At 40.2% G+C, this 23,412-nt stretch overlaps 2 protein-coding genes and 1 long non-coding RNA gene across 6 annotated transcripts in view; 1 reads left to right on the forward strand and 2 right to left on the reverse strand.

Annotated features, from left to right (window-relative positions):
• LOC134868408 (uncharacterized) overlaps positions 1-241 on the reverse strand; it is a 6,051-nt gene extending 5,810 nt beyond the window's left edge. The window contains exon 1 of the long non-coding RNA XR_010166283.1: positions 17-241. This is a non-coding gene — a long non-coding RNA (uncharacterized LOC134868408). The remainder of the gene's footprint in view (positions 1-16) is intronic.
• The window catches only part of aff1 (AF4/FMR2 family, member 1), a 15,290-nt gene extending 13,383 nt beyond the window's left edge, over positions 1-1,907 (forward strand). For all 4 annotated transcript variants that reach the window (XM_063889513.1, XM_063889510.1, XM_063889511.1 and 1 more), the window contains exon 19: positions 32-1,907. In XM_063889513.1, coding sequence (XP_063745583.1) covers positions 32-156 — 125 coding nt within the window. In that variant the 3' untranslated portion in view covers positions 157-1,907. The remainder of the gene's footprint in view (positions 1-31) is intronic.
• Positions 1,903-22,864, reverse strand: LOC134868405 (macrophage mannose receptor 1). The gene is given in 51 exon segments (XM_063889509.1): positions 1,903-2,276; positions 2,478-2,623; positions 2,744-2,803; positions 3,314-3,403; positions 3,406-3,495; positions 3,602-3,850; positions 3,951-4,134; positions 4,464-4,699; positions 4,948-5,047; positions 5,190-5,344; positions 5,433-5,570; positions 6,122-6,241; positions 6,335-6,435; positions 6,598-6,668; positions 6,738-6,907; positions 7,417-7,641; positions 7,725-7,902; positions 8,494-8,699; positions 8,780-8,934; positions 9,655-9,770; positions 9,885-9,998; positions 10,086-10,240; positions 10,606-10,779; positions 10,916-10,959; positions 11,041-11,174; positions 11,272-11,338; positions 11,459-11,513; positions 11,642-11,786; positions 12,301-12,458; positions 12,569-12,703; positions 13,213-13,359; positions 13,469-13,603; positions 13,733-13,765; positions 13,851-13,961; positions 14,248-14,367; positions 15,340-15,507; positions 15,611-15,655; positions 15,738-15,882; positions 17,104-17,186; positions 17,277-17,435; positions 17,519-17,620; positions 17,724-17,843; positions 17,970-18,052; positions 18,600-18,735; positions 18,836-18,954; positions 19,033-19,139; positions 19,556-19,779; positions 20,246-20,385; positions 20,522-20,634; positions 21,095-21,240; positions 22,706-22,864. Coding segments are annotated over 51 exon segments (6,501 nt in total). The 5' UTR covers positions 22,755-22,864; the 3' UTR covers positions 1,903-2,231.
• Between the last annotated feature and the right edge of the window lie 548 nt (positions 22,865-23,412).

A 23,412-nucleotide genomic window follows, 5' to 3' on the forward strand; every position in this document is an offset into this window, starting at 1 on the left:
TTTACGGTTTTAATACCTCTGTGTGTTCCAGGGTTGCTGGCAGAGCTGGACTCAGCCCTGGGGGCATTAAGCCTGACTTCCAGTATGAGCTCTGTGGTCCGCTATACGAGACAGGGCATCCACTGGCTGAGGCTGGACAGCCAAAAGGTAAAGTGACCATCCACCGGCTCTCAGTGAATACCTGCGGACCCTCTGTGCTGCCCCTCTCTACCTTTACCTCACCTCAGTGTGTCACACTCTGAGCTGGACTGCCCCTCAGGCTGGTGCCAGGCTTCTTTACTTCACATGGACTTTATCCCATCACATGTGCTGTGTTCCTGAGAGCACACTGAACATTGCACTTGTTATTTATTGTTTTCTCTCATGTCCACTCCTGCGTCTCTCTTTCTCTCTGGCACTTTTATGACTTTTTGTTACATCTGTGGTTATCCATACCCTTCATGTATTGTTCTGTCTTCCTGTTCCTGTTCATGTGTTTGAATCATCTCTTTATTCAGGTGTGACCTTAACTATATTCAGATGGGAGCACATCGAATGTAACCTAAAGTGCCGTTTGGTGGCAGCCGCAGCCTCGTGCAAGTCCTGACACAAATCTGGTTTCTCATCAGAACCTTTTTAACTTTAAAGATTAATGTTACTATAAGGCACTTAAAACATTGTTAAAAGTATCATGATTGTTATTTAATTACTCTCAAAATGAGTCAGTTTGCATTCTGCATTTTATTTCCCCAACAAATCAGTGGGGATTACTGCGGTATAGAAGGAGGAGTGCTTTCCAGAACAAAGACACGTCTGAGCAAGAGGAATAAGGTTTTGTATTATGATGGCTAAGGCTCAGCATCAGAAGTGATCTTTCTCAGGCTGATTATGACAATTACTGACCTGTTTGTCAATCCTAAGCAGACTGGTATTATTCTTATCACCTAGCTAAAAGAATTGCACTTGTGCCCTCTAATGTAAGTCATAAAACACTAAGTACAGTTAACATTGCAAGAACAAAAAAAGGGGCAATCATTTTTCATATTGGATTATTTCTGGTTATAGTGTTGAAGTAGTGGTTGCATTAGCTGAGTTTGAGTTACCTTTCAAGTATAGTGGGACAGCCACATTGTTCAACAGATGAAAGTACAGTAGTGATCCCTTTATTTGTTTTTGCACCAGGAAGCTGCTTTTCTGTTTCCCACACGTTTATTGATTAGCAAATGTTGAGTTGCAATAAGTTTACTAAATGTGTGCGAGTAGAATAAAAGGCCGAACTATAGCTTACCACAGAATGCACTTTGTTAAGTATTTGGCAGGACTGCGCTAGTCTTTACTCTTGTTTATTGTGACTTTGATCCTAAAAAATAAAGCTTGAGTTTTGTTGGTACACGTTTTTATTGAGGTGTTGACGTTGTTATCACAAGTTAGCAGGGATACTAAAATAATCAGTATGAAATAGTGATGCAGTAAAAGAAACACTGCTTTTGATTAACGCATTTTGGCTTGTTAATTCAGTCTGTATGTCTTTGTGCTATTACATATCAAAAAGGGCTGAACGAGGATCACCACGTGTTCATGAATTTACATTGTTGCATAAAGTGTCGCAACATTTTTTAAAGTAAGTAGCAAGGTCACTGGTGCCATGGCATTTGGGATTCTTTTATGTATAGATCTTCAGCAGTAAGGGGTTTCTTCCCGCAGACGCCTACACTGCACAGAAGGTCATGATGCAACTTCAGCTGTTCTGTCTTTTCCAACCTGTGGCTTTATTTTTCCATCATCTTCGGTTGTTCATGAGTTACTCTGCAACAGTTTACACTTGTTTATTGTTCAGAAAAGGTTTAGAAGGCTTGTCCCCTTTTTTGTAAAATATGTAATACATTTTTGTTGCAGTGTACAAAGATGAATAAACACTGGAAATCGTTTTTGTTAACTCATCATTTATTACTTCATCTAATTGTTTCAGAAAGAAAACAACATTACACAATTTGGTTGTAAAGGTCAGTTAATAACTCGTGAACAGTAAATGACATATGGAAAACTACTGAATTATTGTGACAAGAGTTGAGCACGAAAAACGTGCGACATAGGAAAACAACGCTTTAAGATCGTATGAGTATATCGCAATATATAATGTACAAAGGAGAGGGGAATCCTATTGCATTGTTCATACTTAAAAGGGACATTATCACTGATTTGTGTACAAAAACATGGAATTTGAATGAACTGTACAAAGTATAACTGGTGGTTCATGTGTCCGATTCTCCAGGGAAGTTGGGGTTGGTAAAAGCAGGCTGCAACAGAAGAAAGCCTTAGTATTAACACTTCCACTACAACATTAACATATCACCAGGGCAGCCACAGTTGGAAAATGTCCAACATTTTAAAGAAGAGGATAGTTTAGCATGTTGATAAAATTGAACAAAAGTAATAGTATAGTATGTCGACATTTGAATAATAACATTAAAAAAAGTCATAGATAATTGACCACTCACCACTTCAACAGTAGCAGTTGTTCTTGTCGGCAGACTCAAGCCGCTCAGTTTAACCCCTCTGACGCTGAAGATGTAGAACAGCACTCCGGCTATCAAGCAGCAAAACACAATGGCTCCAATAACGGCGCCCACTACAACTCCTGCACCTGGACAAAGAGGGACACAGCAGATGTTACAGCAGTTGAACCAGTTGCTAAAGTTACTCAAAATGACTTAAAAATGCAGCAACACTAACGAAATGATGTCGGGTACTTTGTTGCACTTACTGTTGCCTCCTGGACCGTCCGTGGGGATAACTGGATTCCCCCCATCATCTGTTGTATAATCTGAAAATATGATTAAACACAGACCAGCTGTTAATATGTTGCTTATTATATCCAAGCAAGTATTTATCTACTGCAGTTTCTTTCTCTAAGTGTTAAGAACCCAAATGAAAGCTTTAAAAGTCTACATTCACACACATGCTATTAAGGCTCCAAGAGGCAAGTCAGAAAAGAAGATCTGGTAATCCATTTTCCAAGTCTGATTTCAATCGTTTTCTTAGCTGTGTTTATGACATCAGGACAGCTTCAAAACAGAAGATTTGCCAGGCTGATCTTAAGAGGCTGATGTGCACCGTAACCTTTGTTATAAAAAGTACTAAAAGCATTTATTTTTCTTCCATGTGAGTTTTAGTTTTACACACATCTTATATGTCCTGTGTTTTTCAGCCCGAAATTGATACTTGTTCTTAAATCATCAAAACAGGAGAGAAAACAGCTTTGATCAAACTTATTTTACTCCCATGGCCTCCATAGTATTCCACCCAAATGTCTTAAAAAAAGATCAATCCTTACATTGGCGATGGCGGCATGCAAAGCCTCTCTTTTGTAGACAGTTGTTGTCATTCCAGTTTCCGTCTTTGTACATCTCCACACAGTTCTCTCTGCCACTTCCCCGGGGTGAAACGCTGCATTGGGCTCACCGGGAGCCCAGTTTAGGAAGCCCAGAGACGTCTTATCCGTCCAGCCCCAGCCGACTAGAAAAGCAAGGTTTCAATAAGGCTAGTGCACATATATTTAATCATTAAAGCTCAGGTTCAGCTAGCCGTATGGAAGAAGCATTGGTATGGTTTCGACACTCACAGTTGCGGTCTCTAGTGAGGCCGATCCATATGTTGTGATATTTGGACTGATTGAGGTTCCTGATGAACTCCACCTCCGCTCTGCTCTGGATGGACACCAGGTTTGCCTTGGCGGCCTGGCAGTAGTGTAGGGAGTCCGGCCAAGAGAAACCCTGCTGCCCGTTGTACACAAAGTAACAGTGGCGGCCATACGGTTTCCAGAAGGGCGGACACTTCCCGTCACCTGGGGCGGGAGTCGGCGGCAGTTTCTCTGTGAGGAGATAAGTTACATCATCAAGGCTACAAGTTTAAGACTCTAAACGAGGCTTTCAATTTGATAGAAAGACTAGAGAACAAAAAGAGTCACAAACCTGAGGAGATCTTGCAGATGTAGGGTTTAGCTATGTCACACCTGGTGTCGTTCCAGGTCCCGTGGAACGCACGTGAAGCGTGCATACTCACGCAGCCCTCATCCTTTATATTGCTGGGTTCTCCCGGTCCCCACTGAGTGAAAAAAACTGGCCAGCCATCTGTCCACATGTAGGAGCTGTCGTCCTGCATTCAAGGAGTAATGCATTACAGATATTTCCCAATTGCCGTTACACAAAAGAAACATTCCCCTCTTAAAACTTTGAAATGCTCATTTTTCAATAACTTCAACGTCCTATAAGGTGAATTATTCAGTGTTTCGTTCAAAAGTAAAGATTAGAAAAAGCTGGGAGCCAAAGGAAGGAATAACCTGAAAGATGTGAACACCAGCTCCACCAGCTAAACGAATGTTGGTAATAAAACTTAAGGATGTGTGGAAGATTTATCATTTGCACACAGATGGTTATGAAACCACACTTTAAGCGATCTTTATTGAGATTTTAGTTTGCAGGCACCTTGCGCCTGAGTCCGATCCATGCGTCGGCTCTGCCCTGAAGGATGGCTCCGGCGACGAAGGCCTGGTCGTAGCTCATGTCGATGCTGGCCAGGTTTCCCCCCTGCTGCACGCATGCCGTCTGAGCCGCGTCCCAGGTGGCCGGCTCCTCCACCAACTTGTAGCAGTTCAGATACCAGGAGGTGTAGCCAGCCGGGCAGGGGGTCTTGGTCGGGGGTGGAGGCTTGATGCTGCTCGCTGATGTGGAAGCAGATACAGAAATGTCTTTGAGTCTGAACAGAGATTTAGCTCCTAAATGTTTTCTACGTAGCCCCTTTGGAGTCACATTGTACAGTAAGGTTAAAGGAAATTTGAGTGTCACAAAAAATATATATAATTGAATTTATAACTTGTGCACGGATTGTAAAACCCAGATTTTTTTCAGATTCTATAAGTAAATAAATGTTATCTAAGCAAAAACAATAAGAATGGGAGTGTCGACTGACATTTCTTCCTGGAGCAGACGAAGCTGTGATCCTTGTGACAGGCGTCATCGTTCCACCTGCCGGTCACCAGGTGATTGTGAGAAATCGTCACGCAGTGTTCCTGTTGAGAACCACATGAAATCTTCAAGCTATCTATATGTAAACATTAGAGGATGTTTTAGTCCTGCTTATTTTCTGAGACTTTTCCCACTGTCTTTGCTCCAAATAGAAGTAACTCCATGGTGTAGGTAAAGGATCCTCACCGCTCCTCCTGCGTTGTTGGGCTCCTTGTCGTTCCAGTTGGTGTACAGCACTGGGCTGACCCCATCACTCCAGGCGTACTGATTCTCCGACAAGACATCTGACAGGCCGATCCACGTGGGAAGCTTCAGGTCCCTCAGGTAACTGGAAACAAAGTCTGGAGGAGAGGAGAGTGTCAGAATACAGAGAGCAGTCCCTTAGACCTGGAGCCCCTGCACTGGTTACTCCTCATTGATTCAGCTTACCATTCTCATACTGGTCATCGATAACTGCCAGGTTTCCGCCCTGCTCTTTACACCAGCTGCAAGCGAAAGACCAGTTGGCCTTAATGTCCCCGGTCTTCCCTTTGAACATGAAGCACTTGTCCTTGAAACGCATCCAACCTGAAGTGGAGAAACAGAATAAAGTTACACAGGGTTTCACTGATGATTTCAGGATGTATAATCAGCTTCATGTAAAATAACTTTTAATTCAATAATATTATAACAAGATGTTTAATTATCAATGTGTAAGGAAGGCAGGCAGCCCCGACAACAACAAACAACAATTTTATTTGTTTGCCCATGCACATGACTTCACTATATTGCTAAAATCCTTCATAAGGATTTATCTAATTTAATCGTGTGATGTATATTATATTTCTAAAATATTTGTTGAAAAACAGTTTGTATTCTGCAGTATGTCATAAAGAGTCATAGTATGTCAAAACATGTCATAAGTCAAGTCATGTATGCCATTAAAAGATCAGCCAATATAAGGTGCTGAGGTTGGAGTTTTACAAAACCAATGTGAATTCTTTATTATTTAGCGGTCATATTTTCACTTTAAGATTCATTTAGGTGCTAATTATCATTTCAAAAGCAACAATTTGACTTGGAACAGAGTATTTCGTTCTACACTGTGGTATTATTATTTGTTGTTGTCCTCATGTTACCTTCGGGGCAGTTGCCCTCCCAAGGCTGTGTGGGTGGAGGGGGGGTGTGGATATCTCCAGGAAACTTCTTACAGACGTAGCCTGCTCCAGCCCGACCACAGTTAGCATCGTTCCAGCCACCTTAACAATAGTGAGATGTAATTATTACTAACAATAAATAAACAGATCTATATTGTGATATTCTGCCAATGAATTGAGCCTTTTTTTTTTTACCTTGAAGTCGGTTCATCTGAACGCACTGCTCCTCCCCGTTGGCGTTGTTGGGTTCACCTGGACCCCAGTGAGTGTAAACGACTGGGGAGAAGTCCACCCACCTGTGCAGATCAAACAGAGAGACCGTGGTGTTGACTTTTTATGTGCACTTGATGAAGAGAAGGTCCTCTCTAATGGGAACAATAGGCTTCGAAAGATGTGTGAATGGCTTTAGTTAATTGTTAATAAACGGATTAAAAGAGTCAAGATAAAATAACACATACATGTATTCTCCACCTGTGATGCCAAACATCCTCATCCCAATCCAGGCTGAAGCCACCTCGCCGGTCCCGACCTGGAGGAGCAGAACAACATGTCAACAACACATTTCACTATCACGTATCATTCTGAGAAAGAGACGCACCATGGTGTTGACATAGGCCTGTTCATCTTTGTTGTGGATGGAGACGAGCGAGGCCTTCTCTTCGTAGCAGCGTTTCATGGCCGTGTGGAAGTCGACAATGTCCGTGTCGTTGTAGTAGTAGCAGATGTTGTTGTTCTTCCTCCAGCCGGGGTTAGTGCCACAGTCAGGAGCTGAGGACGGAGATGAGAAAATCACACATGGAGATAATGTGCTAAGCCTGCCACAGGGTGTGGAGATTTCTGACACCATTTTTAATATTGAGAGGTAAAGTTCACTCTCTACTGAAGTTTTTTAATGGCGTTGCATTTTGGGATTGCGTCTCAGCTCTGTCTGCCCAGCCATTGGGCATTTAAAATAAAGTAAATGCCCCTCTGTATGAATACAACACTGTTTTACTCCTTCCACCTCTGCTGCTGTTCGCCTTATTGTAATTTTCTCAATACCAATGTAGTTTTTTCCCCATTATATATATTATTCAACCAGCCTTCATTTACAGTGGCAGACAGTCTGAAATGAAACACATCTCTTTCAGAGAAATGTTGTCAAACATGCTGTTTCAATGGTTAAGATTCCCCTTTATAAGTCAGATTGTGCAATCATCTTGTACTCAGCTGTAAATGAACACCAGGATAAAAGCTTGTTAATGCAGGAACGACCGTGCATTGTGGGAACAGTTTACCTGGGAGTGGAGGTGGGGGCACTGGGGGCAGGATGGGGGTCTTTCCTTTAGCGATCATGCATATCCAGTCCTGGTGAGCGTCACAGTTCAGATCGTTCCATTTTGAGAAAGTCCCGTTGGTGCTGCTCACCATCTCCACGCACTCCTCACGGCCCTCGTGGTTGTTGGGCTCCCCGGAACCCCAGTTAGTGTGTGAGAGGGGTGTGCCGTCGCTCCAAGAATAACCTACAGGATGGGAATGTTCATGAGTGTGTTCTTTATTTGTACCCCAATTATCTTCAACCCTTTAAAACACACACTTTACTCACCTCCTTCTGCTGGGTTGTGCTTAAGGCCGATCCACTTGCTGGTGCCTTTGCTGTACAGACCCAGGAACTCCTCCTCCTCCTGAGTGTGGATGCTCACCAGGTTAGCTCCTCTGGAGACGCAGTCCTCTAGAGCTGCTCCCCAACTCTTCTTCATGGACCAGTCCACATCATGGAAGAGCTGCAACAAATCAGCCAATAAAATAACCAGTGCTGACCAGAGGAGGAGGAGGAAGTATTCTGCTACTAAGTAAAAGCACCAATACATTATAAGTAAAATATAAACATGTAAAGTACTAATAGGTAGTAACATGTTCTCTCTGATTTGTAATGTTTCTGGATGAATACTACTCATGAAATGTGTTTCATTATACAGCTGTAGATGTTTAAGGCTCCTTTATACACTGTTGAGTACTTTAAACCACATCAATGTTTCACATTCTATAAAACGCCATCCGTTAATTAATGCATTAAAGAAGACTAAACATCCTTTATCAAAAACATTCAAGTTCAACTCATTTGGAGAAACATGGTTTGCACTGGACAGGATACGGATGAAAAACTGTAAAATGTAAGATGATTTAAGCTGTCGAATAAATGTATCAGAATATTTCTTTGAGATGTTGTGGAGAAGAAGAAAAGTACTAATGTAAATAATAACAACTTCAGATTGGAACCTAAGGTCAATACTTGAGTTAATGTGCTTGGTTACTGATGTAATGCCCCTGCAGATAATCCTGGTTTTAGATGTGTATTCCACTGCTTTATTTACCCTGAAACAGTTCCTGAAGTGAGGAAGGGCGGTCCAGCCTGTGGCACAGCCCTGAGAAGGGGGTAAAGTCGGGGCCTTGGTGGGGGGGGTGATGTCAGGCCGGGGTTTCTCACAGACGAAGGAGTATTTCTGTAAACACTCCTTGTCATCCCAGAAACCACCAATCGGACCCGTTGTCATAGCCACACAGGTGCCGTCCCCGCTATCTACAGACACAATGGACATTGGTGTGTTTTTCCAATGGGTTTAGTGAGAGGGAAATACTCCTGATTTTTAGTGTCTGTACCTGGCTGATCTTTGTCCCAGTGGGTGAAGGAGAGAGCGGCACCGTTGTCCCAGATGTAGTCGACCCCTCCAGTCGACCCTCCTTGAGCACGCAGGCCAATCCACCAGAAGCCAGTCTTACCCGACAACGCCACTGTGAAATGTGACTGCTCATAACTGAAACACACAGAGACGATTCATTCAAACTCTTGCCAATCAGATTGTTACAACATGAGGAACGCTTAATCTGCCACTATTATCAATTCATCTGTGTCACTTCTTTTTGATTTCATAATTGGGAGTTATGCAGTCTTATGTGTAAAATAAAAAAGGCCCATTTAGTGTTGCAGCCCCTTGTGGCCAAAATAAGTAATACGTCAAAAAAATGTTGCTTTTTATCGAATGTTTCAAATACAAATCAATCCATTTATTTTTTATCAGCGGCAAAAACATTTTCTTTGGGGGGGTGGGAATTTTTCTTTATAACCCCCTTCTTCCCACCTTTTTTTGCTGTCAGAGGAAAATGGATCAACACAATTGTATTTTCTCTCTTGCCTCTCAGTGAGTTTGTTCATTTGGAATAAATCATGGAGAAACTGACCTCCTTATTCAAAAGCTGAACACTAGAAATGATTGCAGACTGGTTTTTTTTTACACTTTACATTGTACATTTATATTTGATTTAATATTCATTTCATTGCACTATTATGTATATAATATCCTGCTTTATATTTTGTTAATTTCAATAGTGTTTCCTTACCTTCATAGTCAACTGTATATATATCTTTTCTCTGGTGCCAGTTTATTTTTATTTCTATTTCTTCTTTGAGATGTCTACACGTATTGTATTATGCTGCTGATACACATATGGTGAGAACAGAACAAGCAGCCGCTCACATGTCTCCGATGTGCAGCAGGAAGCCTTGCTGCCCCTCACAGAATGTCTTAGCCTCTGACCAGGTCCTAGCGGTCTCCTCCATCCAGTAGCAGGCGTAGCCGTACGCGTCCCAGCCCTGACACAGAGGTGATTATGTCTTTACACAACACGCACTGTACCTCTGCATCATGACTAGTAACTAGAAAATAAATTCAAGACTCTTATAAAATGTATGGTTGGCTCTTCCCACCTGAGGGCAGCCGTACACGGTGGGTTTCACAGAGGGCAGTGGGTAATGTGCTTTGGGCATTTTGCATATGTACGTATTGAGCTCTGTGCAGGACACGTCATTCCATCGTCCCGTCTGAAACAGAGATGACATTTACATCACAATTTCAAAGGATTTTGATCAAGTTTTGCCTTAGTACTAAATGTTGTTACTGGTGTGTACCTGGTGCAACATCTCAACACAGTCTTCATGGAACCCGTCGTGGTTGTTGGGCTCTCCCGGGGCCCAGTAAGTGAAGGTCACCATGTGTTCGTCGGACCAGGTGAACATACCGGTCACAACCAGGTCAGTCAGACCAGTCCACACGTCACTGGTGGCTGCATAAACCAAGAACTTAAATGAGCTTTCTTACCATATGTTTGTTTCTTCTTTTTCTCTATCTTGAAGCGTACCAAGGTTTACAAGATGACAGTGTCACAAAATAATACCGTCACCTTTACCTACACTGTCACCTTCACCATTCTCTTGCAATACCTTGTTTATTTTTATTTCTCTTTAAGTGCATTGTATGTTGCATTGTTGGAGGATCCTGGGACTTAACATTTGCATTGCCAACATTATGGTGTAGCTTATCTGCATGTGAAAAAAAGCCCTTGAATCTTGGAATCCTCTTCCTTTGTTATTTTATTTTTTAGTCATTAAAACAAATTCTATTTTCAATTCCAATTTTCTAGATACATACCCATGTACAGGTAGCTTTCCAGCCAGCTCTGCTCCGTCATGGAGAGGATGGAAATGAGTTCAGCACCCAGCGCCCTGCAAGTACTCTGAGCATTGTGCCATGTCTTTTTGTCTCCAAAAGATTTGTAGCAGAAATCTCCTAACTCATACCAGTCGGGCCCTGAACACCTGAGCTCTGAAGGACAGAGATTAACATCAGTGCGATCATAATGAATAAAAAAAACACATAAAAGCAAACACAAATGTTATTTGATCAAAAATGTCTGCTTAGAGAAAAGAGATTTGTTTGAGGGATGATAAATGTAACTCACCCCCATCCGAAAAAGTGTATGACACAGCATAGTCCCCATCATATCTGTAGAACAGTATGTGAATTACCCTCCAAGGAATGTTACAGTATACACAGAAAAAGGGATTTATTTTAAACTCTGCTTACTGTAAAGAGGTGATGCCGTTCCTGGTGGAGCCGGGGTAGAAGTCTTGTCCTGGAGCTTTCAGCAGAGTGCAGTCTCCTCCATTCTCATTCAACACCACTCCAGCATGGATAGCAGCAGCACAGATGTTTGAGTCCTGTTAGAGGAGACACAGCAGAGAGAGAATTATATATTTAGTAAGAAATCTATACTTTAAAAAAGTACTGAAGTGTTGATAAGAAATGCACTCATACCCCGCGATACACTGAAGTGCCGTACACTCTGTGGTAGGTGCTGGCACAGCGAGCTGGACAACTGACACTGAAACACACACGAGAATCAGAGGCTCCAGGGTGTATGATGACAGAATTGCAGAATACAAATGTTGGGTTTATTAATATGCACTATTTGATTTTAGGTGTATTTTAAAGTTTCACTCACGTCATTTGATTGTTGGCGAAGTTGAAGTTGGGCTGACTGACGCAGCTGATTGCATCTGTTGAACATTTCATCATTGAACATCAGATTGTTTTGTGAGTAGGCTTTGAGCTATATAGTAAAGCTTTTTTGGGGGGGGATTTGTAAGTACATTTGTAAACTATAATGTAAAACTCATTTTCTTACAGTCGGGTGTGCATCCTAAGATGTCGAAGCGAAGGCCGGCCTGATCGTTGTACTCCAGCAGGAGGATGCGGACGTACTGAGTCGTCACGGGTGTTCCCAGCAGCTGAGTGACGGGACTGTTTTTGTCCGTGGATCCTGGGAAAGACTGAAAACCAAAGATTCTAAATTGACAACAAGTTCTTCAGAAGGGGATCTACAATCTTTAAAAATCACATCTCATTATTTTTTTTTAAAAAGCGGATGGTAGGACCTTTGACAGTCAAGCCCCTTTTCTTTGGAATTGTCTCCTCAACCAAAGAGGTGAGCTGTCTTTTTTCATCATCCGTCAACCTCACAAAGTCTGGGTTAATAATAATCATAATATTTTTTAAGGTTTGTAGACATCTTTGACAAATTTATTTCTGTTTCATTTGGGTATGTTTTTGTATATTTTGCTGATTGTTTTCACAGTGTTTATCATTGTATTGTATGGTTGTAATTCTTTATATGAAGTCTATCTCCCTTGTTTTACTTGGGAGCCATTGAGGCATGCTTTGTGATATTGGGCTTGGAAAAAACTGACTTTGCCTCTCCATCTTCACAGTTTGGTTTTGGCCCAGAAAACCCTCGACCTCTTGATGTTGTTAAAGTTTGTCAGGTGTCCGTCTCTGCTTACTCACCTGCCCGTCCGCAGTGTAGTCAGTCCAGGTTGTTCCGTCCATGCTGTGCTGGATCTTGAACTTGGTGATCCAGTGTTCATTTTGAGGACAACCCTGGATGACTATTCCTGTCACTTTTCTGGTTTGACCCAGATTTGCCTGGATCCAGCTTGAGGTTGCTGAGGATAATGTGAAAACACCAATTCAACATTAAATAAAGAGGAAACTCTGCCTTTAAGAATACATTGAAGTCTCATCTTGTATGTGTGACTGCTGGTTTGATACGTACGGCTTCCTGAAGGCATCCAGCAGGAGTTTCCATTCAAGCGGGCCTTGTTGGGAGTGAAGAAACCGATGGAGGAGGAAGCAGAGAGCTGGGCGTCGGTGATGTTCCCGTCCTCGACGCCGACGCCGTGCAGACACACTGAATCACAAAACACAGCCTTTTCATTTAAATTAAAACTAAGACATGTAAACATTATGTTGAGGGCTGTAGATAGAAACAGCTCCAGATAATGAATTCAATAGTTCTGTAGAGTAAGCTCAATGAAGAACTAAGGGTTTTTAAGTTTTTCAAAGAAGAGTCAATTTCTTTTGGAATAATAATATTGCTATTATTAAATACCAAGTAAAAAAAACCCAAAAGAGAAAAGGGACAAAACATTGTTCAGGTATTAGGAAAATGATGGTTTTAAATGAAGGGATTTTATTCGTTTTCTAAATGTTTATCTGTTCTCTCTTTTGTAAGGTCATAATTATCATGTGATCATATTGTCATGATTTGATTTAAAAAAATGTTTTGCCCCCAAATGATTAAATTAAAACTAAAATAAATTAGCGCTAAGATGACGGTTACTAATTCCAGGGCATTATTTTATCTCCAGGAGAGATTTTAGACACAACAATAAATGAAAGAAGAAATGAAAAGCCCACCTTTTTGTTCACAGCTGTAGACGATCTCAAGGTATTTGGAAACTGTGGGGCAGGGGTCCTCCTCGATATGGGCGTACGCAAAGCAGAAGGGATGGTTGTCACACCTCTTTCTGAAGTAAGGAAGGATACCATCCACTGTGCAGCTTCCTACAGGACAAGGATCATTGACACATATTGACATAATAATTAGATATGATCTTGAGAGCAGTTGTCGGTCAAAAGACGATGATACACATTGACAGAGTGACTACAGTACCTCCTGATCCCTCCATATGTGGACAGATGTCAGCACTCTTTCGTCCGTAGAAAGCAGACTGGATGTTAATTACACTTTCAGTCGGACAGTGGAGGACAGCGGAGGAGTCCTGGCACACCAGCGCCGTCATGAAACCTGCAGCAGGAAGGATTTACACATCAAGTATTAACTTTACGACAAATTCATCGCAGCTTTAGGTCATTATTTAGGTTGATTTAAGAAGAAATCATGCAGATAGCAATGTCAATTATGAGGTATTGTTACCATCATGAGGTGGAGGGGGCTCAGGTGTGTTTCCTGAAAGAGGGAAACATGACCATAGTGTTAGAAACATGTATCAACACTCAGTATCGTCTTCTGTTGACAGTTAAACACATCCCACCTTTGCGTTTGCAGATGTATCCTCTTTTGTTATCACAGTTGTCGTCGTTCCAGTAGCCGTTGTTTATGAGGATAGAGAGGCAGTCTTCCCCGTAATAGTCATCAGGGTTACCTGTGAGGAATAATGAGGCGAAGAAAAAGAAATCAGTTGTCTTTGATCACTCGTTCACAGCACTGTACATTTAATTATTGTTTTTATACCTGTTTCATTCCTATTCTCTTGGCTTTTTTAAAAATGTACTTAGGTGTCATTTTAAACTGTGTTCCTTTTGCAGTTCTTAATGTTTGTTGTAAAGCACTTTGAGTTGCGTTGTTGTTGAATGTCCAACGAAAATAAACCTGCCTTGCATTTTGTTTCTCACAGAAAACATGCAGAAGTGATTCGACTTCAAACTAACCTGCGCCCCAGCGGATGTATCTGAAAGGAGAACCATCCATCCACTCCCAGCCACCCTCAGTGACCGAGTCGTGGCCGCCCATCCACAGAGAGATCCCGGTGGGACTCACCCCGATCACACCTGAGAGGAAAACACAAATCAAATTAGAGTTAGACGAGCTTAACGCAGGTTCATTCTGCCAGAGAAAGTTTGCTCTGGAAGAAGGTTTGAGCCTTTTTGGTGTGGATGCTTATGATCCAGCACACTTCATTCTAAATAGATGATTGACAGAAAATATTTTATGATTCTAAACCAGTGTCAAACATACGGCCCACGGGCCAAAACCAGCCCACCAGAGGGTCCAATCCGGGCCGTGGGATGATTGCAAAGTCAATGTATTTTTAATGTATAAATAGTAATCATTTATAAGGCATGGGGATAACTTCATCTTCTTCCTTAATAGTTCCCACTTTAGTTTGTATGGTGGTGTGTCAGTTCAGGTGCTCAGGATTACTACACAGATCTGAAAATGAATGTAAAATCATTTTTAGATCTTAAAATACTCTTCTGTTCAGTTCCAGATACCGGTGACTACATGTTTTGTGCCTTTGTATACACACTATTTGTGAAAATGATAAACGGAGGTATAATTTGTCAAAATTGCACTTTTGTTTTCTTCAGAAATGTCAGGTTGTTCATAATGAGTTTGACAGACTATTAGTGTTACTGTAGGAAAAAAGGTTAAAGAAGAATTGTAAGCAATTATAAAGTAATTCATAGTTTTAGAAAAAATGTGTCATTTTAGTGTGCCAACCTTTTTTCTTTTTTTAATGATTTATGTTATTATTATTATTATTATTATTATTATTATTATTATTATTATTATTATTGTTATTATTATTATTATTATTATTATTATGATTATTATGATTATTATTATTATTATACCTTGTCTGTAAATATTATTATTACTAGACAAAAAACGGTTTAAAAATCACAGTCCTTCAATCATCATAAAATGAGCACTAATTATATTTAGTATTTGAATTAGTTGAACTGCAATGAGTGCAGAAGAAAAAGAAAAATGTCAGAAAACAAAGTAAAAGGCGGTACCTTGAATGAAGGCCTGTTCGAAAGGATCGGTGATGCTGACGAGGTCTCCTCCCTGGTTGACACAGTCGGCCCGAGCCTCTGACCACGTCCTGGTGGACAGGTAGTTGAACAGGTAGCAGTAATCGTTAAACGGGTCGGGCATCCAGGATCCACATTTCGGATTCCATCCTGCAACAACAATAACAGAATATTAGCACAAATAAAGATACACCCATATTGTCATTTTCAGGTCCCGCTACAAATGCACTGATCAGTGTAGTAGGAGGTTTACCTGGTCCAGACGTCGGGGGCTGGGGAGGAGGGCCTTGTCCTTTGGCTTTGAAGAGACAAGACAGACATTTGACTACAACCATCACTAATAAAACACAAGAGGCGATCAAAAATGCTTAGTATGAAACCTTTTTTGCAGATGAATTCCTTTGTGGAGGTGCAGAAATCATCGTTGAGTAACCCAGGCTCGGGGTGGTTCATCCCTCGGAGGTTCACACAGTCCTCGTTGTTCTGCCAGTTGTCCGGCTGGTTGGCCGCCCATGGAAGGAGGTTCTGAAGTCCAGAGGGGAAAGAGTTGAGTTAAGGGGAGCAACTTCAGTGTCATACTGCCACATTTTCCATAATGAATCATCAAAAAGACATGTTTAAACTAGGAATACGTGATGAGTGGATAAAGAAAGGAATTACAGCATCATGTATTGTTATTTTTAAGTTTTAAAAGCGATAGTTTTCGCAAATCTTTAAAAAGCATCGAGGATTAATTCTTAACATTGTCATAACTTAATTAAATCAATGACAACATTTTACGTAACATTTGTAAAAGTGTGAAAACAAGTTGAACATCAACATTCACATAAAGCCAATAGATACTAAAGTATATACAAAATGTAAAATCCGAGATAATTCAACGTTATAATAGTTAGAGAATAAAGATGATGACATTAATTATAAACTAGGTTTACTGAATTTAATCAAAAATGGGAAAATGCATTTCATTTATAATAAAATAGACGGACTGCATTGCCAGTTGTGAACTGTATCCTGCTCTGTGCAGTTGTAAGACCATAAGTCTCTTATTTAAGTACTTTGTTTCAAAATGATTTCAGTTATCACATCATACGTTCATGGAGCAAGATGGCGCCGAGGATGGCTGCCGTGTCTCGAGCTCCTCAACAACTCCACATCTTAGTGTTTTTATTTTAGGATATTAAAGGACCCCCATCACCCCAGCAACAATCTGTTCTGTCTGCTGCCGTCTGGCAGACGGTACCGCAGCATCCGGACCAAGACCACCAGACTCAGAGACAGTTTTATACCACAGGCTATAAGACTACTGAACTCCTGAGCTGTGTGAATGTCTACTCACATCTGTTTTTAGTACACACATACATATATATATATATATATTATACACATCTGCCATACATATCTGTTTATAGTACACATATCTATATATTATACATATCTGCCATATACATCTGTTATATGTAATATATGCATCTGTCCATACCTCCTCATTCAACAGTGTAAAGTATTTAAATACTCTCAATGTATTCCACATATGTATATATTTCACATCCTCAAATCTGTATTTTGATATTGTAAATATTCTTCTCTCTTTTTCACTATTTTATTTATCTTTTGCACCATGTATGTTGAGTTGTTGGAGGAGCACGCGACATAAGATTTTCATTGCCAACATATACGCTGTATCTGCTGTGCATATGACAAATAAAAACCTTGAAACCTTGAAACCTTGGCTCCATCACTTACCGCAGCAGTTCCGTCAGTCCACACAAACTGGTTCTCGATGTTTATGTCATTCAACCCCGTCCAGGCTTCCCCTGGCATGTGAGCTGCAGAACAAAGAGTTTTTGCATTAAAGAAATAGACTTTCTTTATAGATTATTTTCACGATGATTGCATGTGGTTTGCAGCCGGTTTACCAATGATGAAACTCAGCTCCTCCAGTGAGCTGAAGCTGACCAGGTGAGCCTGTTCTCTGGTGCAGTGAGCCTCAGCGTCCTGCCAGTTCTTCACCGACTCAGTCTCAAATTGATAGCAGAAATCCTCATACAACAAATATCCATGGTCACAGTGGGAATCTGGAGCAAAAAGCAAATGTGAGAGTTATTGAAACAGCTTCAGATAGACAGTATGTGGAGAGGAAACATGAAGTCAGACTGACCAGGAGCTGAAGTTGGTTTTGGATTCTGTCCACCCGTCATCTCACAAATGTAACCCAGGCTCTTGAAGCAGTTGGTTGTTTCCCATTTGCCCTCATAATTTCCTGAAACAGAAGATTAAATCCTGTTGGTCTTGTAGTGCCAGCCTCAACTTAAAACATATAAAAGTGTCCGTCCAGGGATAAGATGGTCGAGGGTAAATTCTACCTGTGAAGATCTGTCCACAGTCCCAGGTGCCAACAGTGTTTTTGGGCCAACCAGGAAGGTAGTTGGAAAACGTAATCTCGGATTTATCCACCCATTTAAAATCCCCATCCTGGTCCTTATCTGGTGACATCACAAACACGATGATGATGGAAAAGGGCTTTTTCAAAAATCACATTTATTGTAAAGAACAAAAGCATTTAGTTATTGTTTCCCAGCAAGCATGACAATAATTGAAGTGTTGAGTACCTGATAAACCGATCCAGAGGTCAGGGATGTCCACTTGGTGAAAGTCCGGGAGTTTCCCATTTATGTAGAACTGTTCATCTTGACTAGACAAAAATGACACAGGTTAAGTTCTCCACTGTTCCCTGCAGTCAACTTCTTAGCTTCTTTTAGCTCATTGTTTTGGTTTTACATCCCATATCAGTCAGCTGCTAAACAACAACCTCTAATACACTTCTTAATGCTACTTACCCAGCAATAAACTGCATTAAGAGAACATTTTGTGATGCATTTAGCAGTTAAATGGTTTAATTTTTGTTAAACTTGGCCACTATTAACCTCAGTTTATCAAGACTTTTCTCGGATTTGGACTGTTCTTTCACCATGTAGAAGAAATGCCAGATGAACAAAGTTTTCTTAAAGAACTGATGGCAACATGGGGTGAATAATTGTCATTTTGCGCCTAAAGTATTCGTTTAGGGTTGTCATTCAAGACCAAGTTGCGTGGCAAGGCTGGTTGCATTGAATCCCCTCAGTGTATGGACTGGAGCCAGGATCATTTTACTCCTTTAAATTCAGCTTTTATTTGGTAAGAGTCAGATTATGCTATTTCTTCTTATAAAAGTAGCATACTGTGGCTTCAAAATCACCTACTTGTTTATAATGAGCAGGTGGGCCCCCAGAGCAGAGCACTTGGTGGCGGCGTCGTGCCAGGTGGTCAACAGATTCACATTACTGACAATCCAGTAACAACTGCCAGCAAAACTCTGCCAGCCAGGGGGGCAGATAGCTGGAGGGGAGATTTAGAGGAACAAGAAGAAATAGTTTCAACGAAAAGCAAATCATTTTAAAGTAACTGTTGTACGCTTTTGATAACCAATCCAGCTTACTGTTCAGTGGCCGTTTACACATGTAGGGACGCTCATATCTGCACACATGGGCTCTCCACTTCCCGAACTCGTCTGATGGTTCTTTAATGATTGCAGAACATAAGCCGGCCTGTAAATCCCTGTTGGAGAACATGTGTTTTAACCTTGATTGCGCAACAAATCTTTATGTAAATTACCCAAATAATGTTATATCTTACCCTGAAGGTTGCTCATCGGCCCAGTTTTGGTACCCCAATGCGAGAGCATCAGACCAGGCATAATGACTGTTCCCCGCTTCAACCTGACAGGAAATCTTGGTGCATTTCTGGAGGAACAAAGCTCATCTTCAGTATTCAGCCTTGATATTTTAAATTAAGAGGATGAGCAACATAAAAGGAAATGTAACTTTAAGCATCAGTTTGACTACTTTAAAGCAGATGTGTATCTCTGTAGTTGGCGTTGAACTGTGGAATTCCTCTACCAAATGATTTAAAGCGCTTTAAGAACATCTCTACGTTTAAAAAATAATAATTAGACAGTATAGTTTCGATGATGGGAGATGATTTTGAGCAAGGGGTTGAATAAGATTTTCTTCTCCCTACTCCTTTCCATCATGGGTTACAAAAATTGCTTCAGGTGTACATGTTTTGTTTTATAATAATTGCCATGAGTGGAATAAATATTCATATCCAATACTTAAAAATAAGGAGCTGTGCTAATGTCACCCTGTGTTCCTCTCACCAGCGTAGAGAGTCCGATCCAGAGGTCAGTCCAGGATGGGTCCAGTGTTCCTGTGACGTACTGCTCCTCATCTGCACTGAGGATAGACACCAGGTCTCCCCCCTCCTGAACGCAGTCTCCCCTCGCTTCAGACCAACTCTTCCTGGTTTCAGCCTTCAGCTTGTAGCAGTTGGAGCCGTAGTCTCTCCAGCCGTTAGCAAAGTCACACTGCGGGCCAGGATTCGCTGAAGAGCAGAAAGAAAATGCTTAAAATATTGTTCCTCCAACAACAACATAATATCTGATCAGAGAACATTTTATTGAGAATTACATGAAGAGGATCAAACAAGAATTGCTCTGTTTAGACTTAAATGCTGTTGTGAAATTAAACGTAGTACATTTACATTTTATTAATGTACTTAAGAACCAATTTGAAGTACTTTTATTGAGTACTTCAAATTCTTTATTTTACCTAGGAGACATTTTATTGCAGGTCTTTATTTGCAACTGAGTATTCCTACATTGTTTTGCTGTATTGCTACTCTTACTGAAGAAGAATATCTGAGTATCTTGTAGAGTTGTCACATTACAAACAAAAGAAATTGCTCTGAAATGTATATTTATGAAGAGAGGAATAGCAGTTTTAGCTCTACGGTTTCACTAAACAGGTTTTAAATCCAACACAGTACGGACAGTTTTCGGTGGACTTACGGTTGATGTGTTTGCAGATGTATTTCCTCTTGATGTTGCAGTTCTCGTCATTCCACTGTCCATTGCTCACACCGACCACCTGCCCACAATCCTCTCCGGGCTCATTGCCCCAGTTATCAGGCTGCCCGTTCATCCAGTATCTGAAACAGGAGAGTGATCATTTATGATAAACTCAGATAAAACACTTTATTTTTGTACGTTGCATCAGCTAAATGTAACACATACTTTTTGGGTATGACTGAAATGTGTGTTTATTTAAATGTTGGTTTTACATACGATAAGTATGGTATGTAGGGGCTCCCATCACTCCACTCATACACGCCTTCTATGACCTCGTCGTTCAGGCCGAACCAGAAGATCTCTGTGCCGATCTGTGTCCTCACCCACAGCTACAAATCAGAAGTAAGGTATTGAGAAGGATGTATTTTATTTCAAACATATATATAAGTATAAAATATAAATAAACAGGTTACACATTCCAAATTCTCATGAACAATTCAAACAATGTGAATAAATACACACACATACGATACACGTTTTCCTGCAGTGTGTAAGGCTGTAGGATCTAGGACTGAATCATTCCGTGCCAACTTTTTTCACACATGTCTTATCTGGGTTTCCAGCAGATCTTGTTGGCTTATCACCTTCAATTTTTCCAGCATTATCTTTCTTGTGTTTGAATTGTGTTATATTGTTGGCTGTTTGAATGTCCTAATTTTTGTCATAATCATCTCCAAAAGCTAAATGTTTCCCAGAACAATAAATGATTAGTGCCATTTGCTAAAAACATCAAACCAATGGGTGAAGAGTTTTAAGATTTGTTTCCTTCTGGAGTCTGTGTGTTCTCACCCTCTCATGAATGTCCTGGACACTCATCAGGTTGCTGTTGTGAGCAATACAAAACGCATTAGCCTCCATCCATGTCCTTGTATCAGCTGAAAAGAAGTAACATCTATCCTCATACTCCCTCCAGCCTTGCTGACACTGGCAATGAGCTGAAACACAAGAAAACAAAATGGTTTTACGGCCCACTTATATGACAAAAAATGTAATATATGGAATATAAACTATATATTATGAAGAGCACCACAACACAGGTAATCAATCAAATACTACCATCCTACTACACTGAAAAAACGGAAACGTTGACTTTAATTAAATGTATTATGTCAACTAATTTCACATAACTGTATTAGATAAGTTGAAAGCAATAATGTTAAGTGGAACTTAGTATTTGTTATTTAAACTTAATATTATTGCTTTCAGCTAACCTAATACAGTTATGTGAAATTTGTTGACATAATACATTTAATTAAAGTCAACGTTTCAGTTTTTTCAGTGCTTCCCAATTAAGCATTAGGATTTAAATAGATGGGGTAATAATTGTACAATGCTTAAACAAATACGTTTGGTCTTTTATGTTCTGATGTGTGTAGACATGACGCGTCATTACAGAGATCACAAGAAACATCTCCCAGTCAGCAAGAACGGTAGAATAAAAAATACTGTGATTGCTTTAAATGGGTGAAGAGTAAAAAACCAAAGTTGCCCAGTTGATGTGAAATTTCACAAGCTGCTGAATCATTTAAAAACCCATTTAATCATAAAAGTCCCATGACAGATCCACAGTCCAGCCATGGCAGTCAATTCTCATACAAAACTTTGGGTAATGTTTCACTTTAACAACAAGACACTATAGAATCACATGTTTTCCACGAATCCTTATTGAGTTTATAGACAGACAGACTTGAACCACCACAACACTGACTCTCTATCTGACCACTGCACGACCATGCAGTGTGGGGCTTCAGAAACATCAGACAAATGGATGCATGACTAATTTAGAAATGCTACAATCCCTTTCCATTTAATTTATAATAATTGTCTATTATTTTTTGAATCAGTTTGAAAAATGTTCTTCTTCAAACTATTGCTAATGAACACAACATTTTGCAGTAGAGTGTTTTGAGGCATTTCCTCCACATCTCACCAGATAAGCAGTTGAGTTCATGATGAAAAATAGCAGTAGCCCTTAAGATTGGTTGGAAATTGATTTAAAGAAAAAATATTATGAAGGTTATAACTCTCTAAGTAAAAGAACAACACATGTTTTTGTTTTGTTGTTCTAAGTTTTACCTGTTTTTCCTACACATCATATTTTCTTTGTTTTATGCCCAAAAAATATTTGAAATATTCGACAATTCTCCCTTTTGTCTTGGGTCTGCACATCATAATCTCAAGGCCCTTTTGACATTAAAAAAAACATCACAAAGAATACCTTAAACTTGATGTCCTTAACCGTTGCTACGCATAAACAATATTGAAAGCACTACTTTTTGTTTACATTTCATTTGGTTCTTCTTGTTGATCCACCTCCAACATTTCTTTTGGGAAGGATTTCAAATTTAAATCTGTGCTCTTAAGTTCCTTTTCTAATAATGCAATGAAAAACAGACTTACCGCAAGCGAGAAGAGCAGCAGCGCCGAGCAGCTGCAGCAGCATTTTCATTTTTCTGTGTTCACTTCTCAAGGTGTGTTTCTACACATACTAACAACTTCAAGTTTTTTTTCCAAACACCTCTGAACCGGCAGTCTGTGATGTGCTCCTCCTCCCAGTTTTCAAACGTCTGAGCATCTTCTCTTTGGTTCACCTCTTTTCAGCATCCAGCCCGGGTCCAAAGGCTGAAAGCAGTAAAACACAGATGACAAACACTTTTGACCTCCTCACTCCTTTTTTATGTTAAAACCCACAGCAGTTTAGCACCAGATGCATTTGAGAGGGTTAAAACAATGTTGGAAATGTTACTTTCTTTATGTGCAATAAGGATGAAACATTATCATTTCATTTAACCATAATTACCTTTGCTAATAAAAACACGTATTGGAGAATACAAAATGGATTATTGGTTATTTTCTTTTGCATGTTAACTCTTGCTGAATGCATTTTAAAGTAAAGCATCCTGACTTAACGTACTTACCTAGTCATGGTTAAAGGCCATATTTATTTAAAGCATTTTATTTCTTGTGTACAATTTTAATTGTGGTTTAAATGGCAGAAATAATGTGAGCTGTGAGCAGGGCCAGAAATGAAGTCATACTCTATAGTACAAAATAATAATAATAATAATAATAATAATAATAATAATAATAATAATAATAATAATAAT

This window comes from Eleginops maclovinus, chromosome 8 (assembly GCF_036324505.1).
Source record: "Eleginops maclovinus isolate JMC-PN-2008 ecotype Puerto Natales chromosome 8, JC_Emac_rtc_rv5, whole genome shotgun sequence".
In the NCBI taxonomy this organism is placed as follows: domain Eukaryota; kingdom Metazoa; phylum Chordata; class Actinopteri; order Perciformes; family Eleginopidae; genus Eleginops; species Eleginops maclovinus.